We start from the raw sequence: 14,230 nt of genomic DNA on the forward strand, positions 1-14,230 counted from the left end.
CCAAACAGTGAAATCTTTCTCCTAGGGTTAGGCCGATTACTAGAAATGACATATAAGTTTTATGTAAAGGAACAGTATACACACTTCAAAAGGAAACAGGGGAAGAGCTGGCTATATGGCACACAACTCTTGCGGCCACTTTACAGATTTAAAAAAAATAAATAACCTATCTGCCACAGGGTAAGGCAGAGGATACTTCCTCTTGCTCTTCACAACTCCTCCTCGCTCTCTTTGCTGGCTACTGGGTGTGGAAGGAAAGGAGGTGTTTCAAGAGCAGAGGATACAGTGGAAAAGAGAGATGACACATGAAATTTTGAAGACAGTAGGTACCGAGACAGATGCACTAAGTTGCAGGTTTTTTAAGAGACCTGGAGGCCAGCTCTACAAAACGTGCCAGGAACAGCTGGTGACAGAAAGAGATGCCCTCAGGACAGGTAAGAAAAGCTCTGGAGAACCATCAAAATCAGTGCCAATATAAACAAAAAGGGAAGGAAAAACAAGAAAAAAAAGGAGCAGTTGATTTTTATAGGTAAGACAAAAGAGCATGACAAAAAAGCACTGCAGACAGCACACCACCACAAGGCAAACAAACAACTACAACTGAGTGGAAAAGAGAGGGGTGGAGGAGGAGAACAAAAGGCTTTGTAAGATGAAGAGGATGGGAAGGCCTGGAGGTGAAGGCTCTGCCTGTACCGTGACAGCAGCGTCGCATCTCTGCTCCCAAGGTGCCGAACACGGACTGCAGGCAGAGCGTGGGCAAAGCCTTGGTAACAGCTCACTGCGTACATGGTACCACGTGTCCTGACTGTGGTACAGCCACAGCCCAGCCAAATTCCCCACACTGCCCCACCTTCCTTTAAACTTTCCGCAGACCAGTGCTCATTAAATCCTCTCCACTCATTAATATCCACTCATTACCCCTCTTCCTTACCTTGAGCAGAGAACAGAATGCTTCTTCTTGCTCTGGTAAAGATCCAGAAGACACCCAGAATTCACATCCCAGTGTCCACAACACCAGGAGCTGCAGAGAAGGCGGAGTCAGTGCGCATGGGCAGCTGCAGGGCCGGCAGCAGAAGCCGAGCCCAGGCAGGTGCTTCGGAGGTAGACCCTGCCAAACACTAGCCAAGGCACTCGCGTCGCCAGCTACAGGCAGGCAGCTATTTATGTGGTTGCAAACAAACAACAAGGACTTGCACAGATACCTCTTACAGTCAAAAAAAGGTGTTTCCTTCCACACGCACCTAACGGCTGCTCAGGCAGCCCCTTTGGCCAAACCAGACGGGGCAGCCGCCTGCACCTGCCCATGCCACAGATGCCTCAGCAAGTGGCCTGGCACCCAGCAGCGCTCTTCCCCGGCCACGGAGAGAGCATGCCCACTGCAAATGATGTATCTCTGTAAGTCAGACAGGGATAACATTAAATCTAAAATACAGGCTCCGATGCAAGCACTTACAGCACACTTAAAGCCTTGCCTGCTCTTGTAGGAGAAAACCTCTGGAAGTCGAGAGGGAGACAGCCTACAGAAATGGGGAGTGCTCTGTTATACGGTTGTTGCTTATCACCATAAACCCCATGGAGCCTAACTGGGAACAGGTACTGTTCCATATAATTTAGTAATTAACAGAATTCACCACACGCAAATTAAAACAATTAAAATTAATACTTTTTACAGTGGTACAGTGCCATCAGAAAGGGGGGTGGGGGAGATACTCTCCCCCACACAGACAGGCTTGCTGCAGTCTGTGTGTGCTGTTTTAATTCTGCATAAAAGAAAGTATTTTCCATTCTGTGTTATTTTTCATGCCAAATTTCTGTGGGCACTATTAATTTTCTACCAGCTTTACCCCTATTAACTTTCAGAAAATGTTTCTCTGAAGGAAGGTAAAATTTTAAACTTGTCCAAAGAGAACGTATTGCTGCAGCATCCTGCAGCACAGCAGAGGAGCAGGCAGGGGCAGTCACCATCAGCTGCATCAACTTCGCAAAACAAGTTCTTTTCCTCCCATTTAACTGCACCAGCAGCACTTCAAATATTACTAGTTAAAGGATTTAGGTGTGAATTTCAGATTTTTTTATAAATTGGCTGATTTTCAGAAAGGTTGAGTGCTTTGTATCTCTCATAGTTTGCTGGAATGCCAGTGCAATTAATGGTACCTGGGGCACAAACACAACCAGAACTGGCACTGGCTCCAGCAGGATGCACCTGTCTTGCTACAGGACCTCTGGACCTAGCACTTGGACACCCACTCTGCCAAGACACAGCAGCATCACCTCGCAGCCAGCAGCTCCTCCTGAGGCACCGACACCCCCCACACCCCCACTGGCCCCCATCCCACTGTCCGAAAAACTGGGGAAACGCCTCAAGTTGTTTCTAAATGCTCAGGATGTCTGAGTAAGCCCTCAGTGCAGAGCAAGGCGAGGCCCTGAGTCAGTTACACAGGGCCACCCCTAACACACAAAAATAACTTGTTTATTCTGACTGATGTGTTATTTTTATACCAGCAGCTCTGGGTACCCATGGCAGTTTGCTGCCACTGGTCCCAGCAAAGGCACAAGACAGGAGCCAGGTGCATGAGCCCTGCAGGGTGCCAGACTGGGGACACCCCTGGCTGGCCCACCTCGATGCAGAGGGCTGCCCTGTGGGGCTGGGGGAGGTTCTCACACCCGGGGGAGGGAGGTGGTGTCTATGAGAAACGCCTTTAGCCACTGCCCACCCTGCCAGCTGTGCTGGGCACCCTCCGAGCTCCAGAAGGAAAGCCTTCGCCTGAGCCGCTGCTGCCAGAGGAAAAATGGTTGATTTCCAAATGTCTGGAGGAAAGCTCTTCCGAATCAAAATGTGCCCACGGTTTTCAACAAGGCAGAAACAATTTCTTCACACACACAAGCAGTGTTTACCAGCTCAGGATAGCGGAGGACAACTTAACAATGCCCACCCTGGCTGCACCCATACTGCTGCTTAAAGGAAGAACCAAAGTGCCACTTTTGCTTCTGCAGGTGGAACATCAGTTCCCAGCACATTCCTGGAGTAACTACTTAAAGCTCTTCAGGAGTTGACTTCTCTTCACAAAACCTGGCTTTGGTAGATACAAGTCCAACTGAGCGAATGTGAACATCCATAAGGGCTGCTAGTAACAAAGCGTGGCTGGTGAAAGGTATGTGGGAATACAACGGAGCCGGAGCGGGACAGCGGCAGAGGAAGCCGCTGGCAAGTAAATATTGCTCAACACGACACCAGTACTGGGGAAAAACTGACAAAGTGGAATAACAGGAAGCTTAGTCACTTCTGGACAAAAAAAAGCAAAGCGTCTGAGAGAGGGGCGGGAGGGGAAGAGGAGCAGCGGGCTGGAGCGGCCAGGCTGGGAGGGCCCAGAGAGCAGAGCTCAGCTGGCAGGGCAGGCAGGCGTGGGCAGGGGATGCGCTCTGCCATGGATGCTGAACTGGCCAGAGAAGCACTGTCCTGCCTGGGTGCCCCCACAGGGTGCTGGGCCAGGGCATCGAGCAGCCCTGCTACAGCCAACCCTTGATGAATACAGCAGGATTGCTGCACAGGCTCCTTTCATCCCCAGTCGACTCCAGCTAAGGACAAGTTAAGCTGTGGCCTCTTCCCCAGCTTCTCCTCTGCCTTCCTAAGCTTGGAGAGCACCACAGCTGTCCAGCTTGGGGGGCAGATAAGAAAATACTTAGGAGAGGCCAAAGAGGCTGAAATACACCAGTTAGAATTTAAGGATAGATTTAATTTTGAACAATTACCACCATCATTCAAACCTACCACAGAACAGCTTCAGGAAGCGAGTCAAGTATGAGCAGTGCAGCACAGGACCCCCGCCACCTTTCACAGTGATTGCTTGCTCCCATTAGGAACCACCACAGAAACAGCATTGGAGATGACCGGCAGCTGCATGGGAGTGTGCGCACCACAGCCGAGGAAAGGACTCAGGCAGCAGACCATGGACCATCACACCGAGGTGCAACCCTGGAGAGCATTTTGCTGGTGTATAAAATTAGCATGTTTCTGGCGGCTCTCAAGCAACACAGTATTCAGATCATAAGGGTACTTTGCAGAAGCCTCAGAAGAGGGGAGAAATGTTGAAGAGAACATGAAATTTCCCTGATGGCCATCTTCCACATTGAAAAGTACTCGCTACCCTTAAAATATAGTTTGCACTGCTCACTGATGAAGGGATAACAGCACTGGATGTTAGTAAAGGGACTATGTTAGAAAAAACACAAATCCAAAATTTTACTCATCATCTGCAGAAGCATGCATAGGAAGAGAGAAAGACCAATTTAAAATAATTAGAGGCTAGATAAAGAAAGCAAACAAACCATGCCAAAATGAAGACAAGCTTGATTACTTCTGAGGCAAATGAGGGAAGAAAAGGATGTAATGAAGAAACGGTTCAGAAGCAGAGAAATAAAAAAACTTAACCAAGTTTATGGTTTAAAAATCACTACATCTGTCGGTAAGTAATTTAGATCTCCTTGGAAAAAAAGAGAATCAGTTTTTTTATTTGATATCGGGAGGAAAACAGACAGTTAAAAATATTTTAATGACAAGTTTAAGCAAGCAAGGGTAGCAAAGGAAAAGTGTCATGGGCAAATAAAGGCTGATACATCAGGTTTGTTTTACCTAGCAAGTGTGTGCTAAGACACAATAAAAGCTCCCTAACCAAATAAACAACCTTCCAGTCCCTGCAGGATAACCACAGCTGTGGCAAAATCAAGCAACTGGGCGAATGGCTGGAGGCCTGGGCCAGCGAATCCAAGCAGTGGAGCAACACGTGAGACCTCACATAAAACACTGCTTCACAAAATATTTTGGGATGCACTTGTCATTTTATTTAGGAAGAAAACCAAACAACAAACCCAAACACAACCCTGAAGTGGTGGAACAGCTACATGGAAAAACAAAAAGAATGAGAGGAGGACGGTGGGAAAGGCTTGCATTGCCTTGTTAGAAACATGCACTCTGCAGACATGCCACGCACAGTGTGGCAGGGCTGTGAGGTGGAGCACGCATGGCTGCAGTGTCCTGGGCCAGCACAGGACAAGCCCAGCACCACGGCACGGCCCTGCAGACATGCAGGCAGAGGGCAAAGAGGCACCTAGGCTAAGCTGGCAGAGCAGAGCCAGCACTGCCTTTGCAAACCCCACCCAGCACACACCATGCACAGTCTGTGCTCACGGCATGTGGTGGGCGCCCAGTAGCCCTCCACAGACCAAAGGACTGGGCAGTGCTGCAGACACCGGCCCCTTTGGGTCTCTGTTGCTGGTACCATCCCAGCCGGACAGCCAGGGTTGGCCAGCAGCACACAAAAGCTCTGGAAGCAGTTCCCTGGCCACAGGCAGTGCAGGACAGCAGCAGAGCCACGGATGAGACAGTGGGGTTCAGCAGGCAACGGAGCAGGATGGCTGAGCCATGTGGCACTGGGTCCACCAGCCCAGCCTGTTTCTGCCCAGCTCTGGAGGGGTCACCCAATACCACAAGTAAAGTTTTGTTTAATTCCTAATTTGCAGTGGCCAGCTGTGGCTTGCCCTCACCATGCAATAATGAAATACTGCCCAAGGCACGGGCTCAGTCCAGTGTTCAGCCTTCACACCCTCAGGTCAACATCTGGCTCCACCACTGTCAATGCCATGATACAATCAAACAGTCATTAATACTGAGACATGGAAACACTAATGAAAATTCCAAGTTTCAACCCATACCAACAAAGAATTTCTTGCTCAGGGCTCTGTACTGCACCACCTGAAGCAGAGGGGAATAGCAGGATGCTGCTGACCTGGCCGCAAAGCTGGACTCAACAAGCCCTGTATTGGTCACAGACACTTTTTTTTCATACAGCTCAGGAATAACTTCCCACACTAAGTGCTTTCCAGGCCTCATAACACTGATATTGCAGATTGATATTTTACAAAGACAAAGCTGCATGATAGATGTATGCACTAATTAAACCATATCTAACAAGCAGCACTGCTGTAATCACACACTTTGTATCCCTTTTAGCTTTTACACTAGAGGTTTAGCCTTGCTCACTTTCTACATAAAACAAAATGACAATAAAATGACAGAACAAAAGATCCACTGTAAGCTACAATGTGCAAATAAAGATAGTATCTACGTTGTCTGTACCAGCACAGTGCAAATATAATTAAGGCTATGAGAAAACATCACTTGCTCTCAGGAGCTCTTTTACCTTCTATCTAAACCCCCTGTATAGGTTTTACCTTTAACAATGTAACCCCTTGTTAGAGCAAATACATACATACACACATAGCACAGATGCGCACTGCTAGAACAAGTCCGATAGTTCTCACAGGAGGAGCTGGGGCTCCATACGGCCCCAGACAGTGTTAGTGACATGCAGCCCACACACCGCAGCAGCACTGAGGAGTGGGCTGGGGGCTCTCGGCACAGCTGGGGATGGTGCCTGTCCATCCCCTTGGCCACAGGCACATCCCACATCCCCCGTCCATTCCCAAGGGAAGCCTGCTCACTGGCCTGGCACTGACCAGCAGCCCTGGTATGATTCAGATACACGCATTGCTCCTGTTGGATAAGACTCAGGTAAAAGCCCATGGATGCTCAGGAACGTGGATGCAGGATGAATACTCAGTACCAATTCCTGAAAAGCTGAACTCTGTCAAAGTCACATACTGGGGGGGGGAGTTGGGGGAGAAGGCAATGATAACTCAGAAAAGCTTATGAAACATGTGACAATAACACTAGAGGAGCAGAAAGTACACACAGCAGTAACTGTTTTCCAGCATCTGTAAGTCTTACAGAGCACAGCATCTGGGCTCTGAAGGAATAAAGGAGTGAATCTGCCCTTGCTATTTCGCTTGAGCTGTTGAATAGAGGAGGTCAATGGACATGAATTCATGGGAAACATATGGCAGAATTTGTTTTTCTAACTTTAAATAATCATGAAATACGGCAAAATACTGCTTTGTGGTCAGAATTCCCTTTAATTGTTTATTTTAACATGGGCACTGACAATTGAAATGTACTGTCACAAAAACAAGCTGTGCAGACAGAAGCAGCAGCTTTCCTCTGATGGAAGCGCAGTTCCCAGGTCCTTTCAGTGCCAGGGCTGCAGCAGTGGGCTGCCCTGGGCCAGGATCAGGGGGTCCCACCCACCAGGAGCAAGGTACAAAACCCCAAATGCAATGGTGAAAGAGTGGGGGGAGTATTTGTTTTACAGAAGCAATCTTGCTGTAGGAAGTGGCATTTGTACTAATGGCAGTTGAAGTTCATTGTAAGACATTTCAACAGTCGTGCTACCTTTCCCATATACACTGAGAAAAAGAAAATACAGCCTCTGCAGATATTACCTGTAGTGTGTATGAGCTCAAAAACATGCCTATGACCTGAATACTTGAATGCTCTCGCTTGAAGTGTGCAGCCACATCGCTGGTGGGAAATTAAAAATTTTCCATGTGTAGGAGCCAATTGAACTGATGAAACAAAAAGTAACATTCAGTAGGAAGACCAATGCATCATGATCTCATTGGAGAAGCACTTTTTCCCTAAGTTCAGCATGTGCAAGGCAGAATCAAGTCTCAGAGATGACAGCATTGGCTTCAGGGCTGGGCTGGAGGGCTGCATTACAGGTGTTTGCTCTTCAAGAGTCTAAGTTCTCCTCTAATATACTTCACACAGATCTACAAGAGAGGAAAGAACTCATTTCTGAGTGTTAAAGGGAAATAAAACCACCATTAAATTCCCCTCTTTTCCCTAACTTTTTTTTTTTTAAGTGAAACCAGACTGACTCTCAAAAGTAGTAAACCAAGAAAGAAGTGAAATAGCAAATGAGTACTTTCCACACTATAACCCCCCCACAATAAAACAAGTTCAAGCTGAAAGCTTCACCCACCACTACTGCCAAGCCCCAAAGGCCCCAGGAAGATACTTCATGGGATCCAGAGATGCATGAGTCCCAAAAGCCGGTGCTGCCCCTGCACTGCCCTAGTGCTCACATCCTGCTCCACTGTGGCACCTCCAAGGGCGGTGGCAAAGGGCAAGAGACGTCTTTACCAGCACACACCTCCCTCCTCTTCCTCCACATGGATGAAGCCACTTAATGTCAGGCTTCTCAGCAGTACTGGCAAAATTAGTTTTCCCACTCCAAGAGTGACAGCTGGAGCACATCCATTCCTGCCACAGAAACAGGTGGAGGATGGAGAAGAGGAGGGTGTAGGAGAGATGGGACCGGAAGTCAAGATGAGAACGAAGGAGGAAGATGGCTGGAGGGAGACCTGGCATTGCTGCCCATGGCTGCTCCCACTGCTGTTCCAGGCGCTGTCACACCATCTACCACCTTCCTCCTCCTCAAGTTTCATTGTAATTAGAGCAAGGTCAGAGAGCAAGGACCCTCACTGCTGATGCCTCCCAGACTCAGTCCTATCAACAGTATCTGAACTTGTATCAGGCAGGCCCTTAAAGAGAGTCCCCTGTCCTCCAGCAACTGCTCCACGTGGAGTGCTCCTGTCTGGGAACAGGGGTCCCAGCTCTCAGCAGCCATCCGAGCACTCAAAGCGACACAGCAATATCACCACCAGTGGAAAACCCTGTCTTTCTCAGCAGTGAAGGGCTAAGACATGTTTTAAAAAAAGGAGCAAAAGTTGAACTCAGTAATTTGTCAGGCGATCAGCACTTACACAGTCACTTAATAACATTCAACTACTTGTCATTTAAAAAGAATGGAGAGAAAAGAATGAAGCAACTACGGATGGTGCTGGACAACTGACCTTTTGCTGTGCTCCAGAAAACAACAAGATCCATCAATGCTTTCCAAATTTTAAAAATTAAATATGGGTGTATTTTTAGCAACTGTTATTTTTAATTTGTTCAAGCACAAAGAAACTTCTTAATTTACAAAAGGCCCTTTCAGCTGCTGAAGTCTCCTTTTTACATACTAAACCGAAGTCAATGCACAAAACACAGCAGCCTGAAAACAACGTGGAGGAGTCACCTGGCACCAGTTGCTGCAGTTGCTGAAATAATCCATAGCAAGGCCAAGGATTCAAGTGACATGGGGCGAAATGGCTGGTGTCTAAGGATGCCGCCCCTATGATTCATGGCCACTTTATCTCCTCGCCACAGCCAGGGTCACGGGGTGTATCACCAAGATAACAATTCTGTCCTCCCAAATTACCAGCCTCCCAGCCCAAGGGAAATGCCTGTTTATGTCCCCGGCAAGGGTGCCAGTCTGCACCCCCTCCCCAATGCCACACCAAGCAGCCACACACCACGCAGCATTCTAAAGGCCGAGGGCTGTGTAGTCCTGCTAAATCTTAGCAGCAATGCCCTACAGCATCACTCTGCCAGTTCACACCACGAGGCAGCTCTGGGGTGTTAGGAAGGTGTCACTGTCACACCTTCCCAAAGAGTGACAGCAGTGCTCTCCGGTCTCAAGCAACATATAGGGAAAACTAAATTAGGAAAATGTTTACTTTTCAGAAAGTATTAAAACCAAACCATTGATGCACTGAAAAAATACATGCAGCAGTAATACCTATGTATAAACTAAGGAAACTCACCACAGCCAACCATAACTTTATCAGAACACATAAATGCAGAGACAGAAAAAAGTCAGGAAAGGGACATTTCAGCTCCGGAGCCCTGCTGGAATCAGCAGCAGATAAAGTGTAAAACTGAGAAAGTCATTTTGATGATGTAATTTACATCATAAAGTTTAATTTTTAACAATTGTAATGTGAAATAAAATAGATCAATGCCAAGTTCAGCTATTTTTCAAATCAGTGCAGTTAACAGGGGAGAACATCATAAATAGAAATCAAAATCAAATTGCCTTCAGGGTCTTTTTTCCCCCTTTGAATAACAGCAGGTACATGAGACTGACTGCAAGGCGAGACTGGCTTATAGCAGGGAGCTCAGTGATCTGGTTTGAACACTACCCTGATTTACCTGGAGTGCAGTGGGCTTGCTACATCTGCGTTTTCCACCCACACTGCAGCCATCAGTTCTGTACGATTTCAGCAGACTTGTCTGTCAGTCCAGCAGACCTGCAGCACCAAACAGCCACGCACAGGAAGAGCTGTACTGGGGCACTGACCTAAACACCCAGCATCACTCCAAGCAGTCTGAATTACAGTGGGCTGCCATTGCCACTGTGGCACCCCACAGTGCCACCAGCAAGCGACACTTGTCCAGCCCATCCCAGCCTGTTGGAGACACTGCTTTTTCCCCACCTCAACTCAAACGAAGAAGGGGATATCTTGCAGTGGGGTGTGAAAGGAAAACACTGACTGCGTCTTACCTTTTGTGCATATTTTCTTTTTCCAAAAGTGTTTTTTTTTATGTTTCAAATACTTCACCATAAAAGTTTTATTTACAGATTTTTGCCAATCAAGAGTTTAAGACGGGTGTTTAAAAGAAACTAAAAAAATAGTTCATCTGCTGCATTTCCTGTACTTAGCTAAATCTTTAAGTTTTATCACTCAGGCAGAAAAAAGGCCAGTGGGTGTCTAATCCTACTCAGGTCACTTGGTGTTTCCCTCATGTCTTTGGAGGGAACGAAACTCTATCCTTACCTCAAAGCCCTGCTGCTGTTAAAGGTACTGAGAGCACTTCCCCTGCCTTTCACCCACGTGTTCTGGGGGGAGCTCTCTGTTGGTTTCCTGCACACTACTCAACTGATGCCAAAAAGAAAGCAAGTACAGAAGCATTTTGAAAAACATCCTGACTTACAAAACTATACCTAATATAGATAGATAGCACGCCAGATTAAGAAAGCCAGGCACTATGATTAGTAAATCATGTAACAGTTGGAATAGCTCTTGTTATCTACATTCTGCCAAAACACAACACAGGTATTACAAATAACTATTGCTGACATGCATATGCACACACACAAGCACGTGCCTGCTCCTAGGTACTAAAAGACTGTCTGCTTGCAGCTAATTAATGAAGAACACCACCTTTCCATGCCTGGGTGCCAAACGCTTTCATCAGAATCCAAACCCATTGCTGGAACCTCAGAGCAATTTTGATAACAGACTTACTTAAATTTCATGATCCTTTCAAGAAATGTGAAGCAGTGTTTACCTGGATATAAAGCCAGTTGGCTTCACACAAATGGTAAGAGCCATGGTGCATAAGCAGGGCCGGGAAGCAGCTCAGCCCCTGCAGTGGGAAGCCGGGCTCCCTCGCAGGCGGCACTGGAAGCACCAGGGCGCGCACAGCCACCCTGGAGCAACAAGAAAGGAGCATCTCCTGGAAGCTGCTCCTGCTAGCACAGGGTCTCCCCACACTGCACACCCACAGCCATCAGCCCCAGGAAAACCCCAAAACCAACACAGCTCTAGAAATTCACACCTCCTGTTCCCCACCCGATGTCAGTGAACCTTGCTTTGTGGTGTTTTCTGTCATTAACCTCTGATGTTCATATACATACAGACACATATTATATATGGTATATACTGAGCACATATATACAAACAGTATACAGTGTGGTGTATATACACACGCACATATTGCAGAGTAAAACAGTTGAAAGCTTTGTAACAAGTAACTTTAAACTTCCACTGTATCCACTTTTTCAGTAGTTAACCACTTAAGCATTTACACATGTAAAATCATCAGAAACATCTAATAATAAATGTTACATGGTGTGACAAGCACCATGTAAAAATATTTTACATAGTTACAGATATTAAAAATATCTCAGCTGATGGCCCCAAACATTAAGAGGTGGCCTCTGCCTCCCTTTGTATTTTCAGTGCCTTTTAACATTTTCAAGCCAAGTGTTAAAAGTTTCCAACAAGGCAAAATTAGGTTTACCCTCTTCCATATTAAAAAAAAAAATAAAAAATCCATCAATAAGCATTAGTTTTCTTCTCAGATATATTTAAGATCACACCAGTAACCATGCTTGCAACTAGTTACAAAAACTGCCTTGCAAAGAGCTGGCAGAAACTGAGAGCAAATGCATTTTCTCAGGGAATTTCAGAGCCTTTCTGTATGCTATATCCAGCCCATGCACTGCCCTGAACGGTTTAGTTCTCGACATCTCTGGTGTTTTCCTCTGTCTTCCTCTTCCCCTTCTGCCTGCTCATGCTTCTAAAACAGTCCATTCTCCTTTGGTATCTTTCAGGTTGCATGACAGCACCTGACCCCCTTTAACCTCACCCTTTTTTCTGTCTTCTGTCTCTCCTTTTAATTTCTTTCTTTCTTCTGCTTTGTCTTCTTTTCTAGTCAGAGATTAAATCGCCTCCTCACACATTTAATTTCTGTCAACTGAAGAACACCCGTGGTCGTCACCTCCTCTTCCCCTTTGACTACTTTCTTTTTCACTCCCCCCCGTGTGTGAATGTGTGCCTTGAAGATGCCCTCTCACCTGTGCCATCCCAGCTGCAAGCGCCTTCCCCAGGGCCGGGCTCGGTGGGGAAGGGGGGGCTGAGCCTGGCCCCCGCCCCACAGTCCACACTCTGCTCAGGCCCTCAACCGTGGCGCAGACCCAGCCCCCACGCAGCCCCCCACACCAGAGGGGCAGAGCTAGGAAGCTAAGGGTGCCATGACTTACCACAGTGCGGGGTACACCAGCCCCAGCCCCACGCGGGGCGGCGGCGATGCTCCCCCAGCCCACACAGTGCCCACCCGCAGTGCCGGCCAGGTGGCTGGCGTGGCAGAGGGCCGTGCCTCCCGCAGCCATAGCCGCAGCCACCCGGCTTCTGCTGCACGCACAGGTTGCGCCCAGCGGGGCTGGAGCGGGGCAGCGATCTCCACGCGCTTGCCCCACCAAGATGAAGGTGCCTTCACGGGCAGGAGGACCCGTCCCACCGTTACGAGGCGCTGCCTGGCACCCTGCCCAGTGAAGTGGAGAACATCAGACCTCACCAACACTACCAGCTGGAGCCAGCCACCCGCTGGATAGCTGCAGCTTTCCACCTGAACAGGTTTCTTCCCTCCAAGATGTGAAGTGAAAATACACGTGCAAAGAAGGGTTGAGGGACCAGCCCACAGTCTGCTCTGGTTTCGGGCTGGCCCATTCAGCCCTGCAGCAGCTCCTCCTCCCATCCCCCAGCTCTCCTCCAAAACCCAATATACATATACACCATCTGCTTTCACCTATGTTTCACCTATTTCAGCCAAATGTATTGTAAAAAACAAGGCAAAAAGGCTTTAACAATGTACTGGTTCCTTAGCTGGAAATGGTAACACAAACATTTTAGCACCTGAACGCCTTTGTTCTTCCAGCCTTGAATTAAAACAAACCAACTAACCCCTCCTTACAGAATTTCCTGCAAAAATACATCTTTAATGCACCAAAGCAAATAAAAATAGACCTAAGAAATGTGTTTAAATTTCTTGTACACTAAGTAGAATGAAATTAACAAAAGACTGATTTAAAAAAAAAAGGAATAAGTGCAGTAGCTGCATTTATAATCCTGCATGCAGCAACTAAAACGGTATCTATCCTTCTATACACAGTTGTACATATTTTCAAAGAAACTAACTCATTCTGTTCATCTACATTCACGGGTCCCATCCTGCCAGTCTTCATGTACTTGAAAAACACTTATGGGCAAGTTACCCCAGAGAGTTAAGCAAACGCGGACCCCGGGGCACTGCAGCAGCACTCAGCACCTGCAGGACAATGGTGCTGGGCCACCTGCACACACAGCCCATAGCCTGAGCGGACGCTGCCCTAACGAACCTGGGTGATGAGGGGAAATGAGCCACCCTGCCACTCGCACTCCTGACCAGGTCCTAAGCAGGGTCAGCAACATGATGATAGTTAAATAAATGTTAATTATGATTAATCACTTCATGTATCTGTTCCAGATCATTTTGGTACAAGATATTTGAATTTATAATAAAGTTTCTTTCTATTTATCCTTTTTTTTCCCCCCCTAAGTATAAAATAAAGGCATCTATAGTTCACGTAGATGTGATATAAAAAAGCAGAGAGAAATTCTGGTATTCTGAACCTTGACCAGTACAACTGGCACCTCTCCTTAGGAAGAATCATTTACTTCAATGTAAAGAACCTGTATCAATTTATACCTGCAATGACTAATTTTATTTTACCTCAAGGAGTTTTTAAAATCAAATGAGAAATAATTTCCCAGTCAGTTTTTTTTCTGGATTTTTTAAAATCAGCATTTGAATTAACTATCTGCATGATTCAAAACTTTTAAAAGTAAAATGAGCAACACTGCATACAACTTGCACTTTGGAACACTCAGCTCTATTCAACATAAC

General features: G+C 46.9%; 1 protein-coding gene across 26 annotated transcripts in view; it reads right to left on the reverse strand.

Annotated features, from left to right (window-relative positions):
• Positions 1-14,230, reverse strand: part of MBNL1 (muscleblind like splicing regulator 1) — a 111,588-nt gene that overhangs the window by 54,902 nt on the left and 42,456 nt on the right. Inside the window, exon 1 of one of the 26 annotated variants that reach the window (XM_037406516.1) lies at positions 8,976-9,064. The exons of 23 other annotated variants lie outside the window; for them this stretch is intronic. In XM_037406516.1, the coding sequence (XP_037262413.1) occupies positions 8,976-9,011 (36 nt within the window). In that variant the 5' untranslated portion in view covers positions 9,012-9,064. Of the gene's footprint in view, positions 1-7,335; positions 7,647-8,751; positions 8,926-8,975; positions 9,065-14,230 lie in introns of those variants that run through there. 2 more of the 26 variants (XM_037406529.1, XM_037406517.1) reach the window with 2 other exon arrangements.

The sequence above is a fragment of the Falco rusticolus genome, chromosome 13, assembly GCF_015220075.1.
Source record: "Falco rusticolus isolate bFalRus1 chromosome 13, bFalRus1.pri, whole genome shotgun sequence".
NCBI lineage: Eukaryota > Metazoa > Chordata > Aves > Falconiformes > Falconidae > Falco > Falco rusticolus.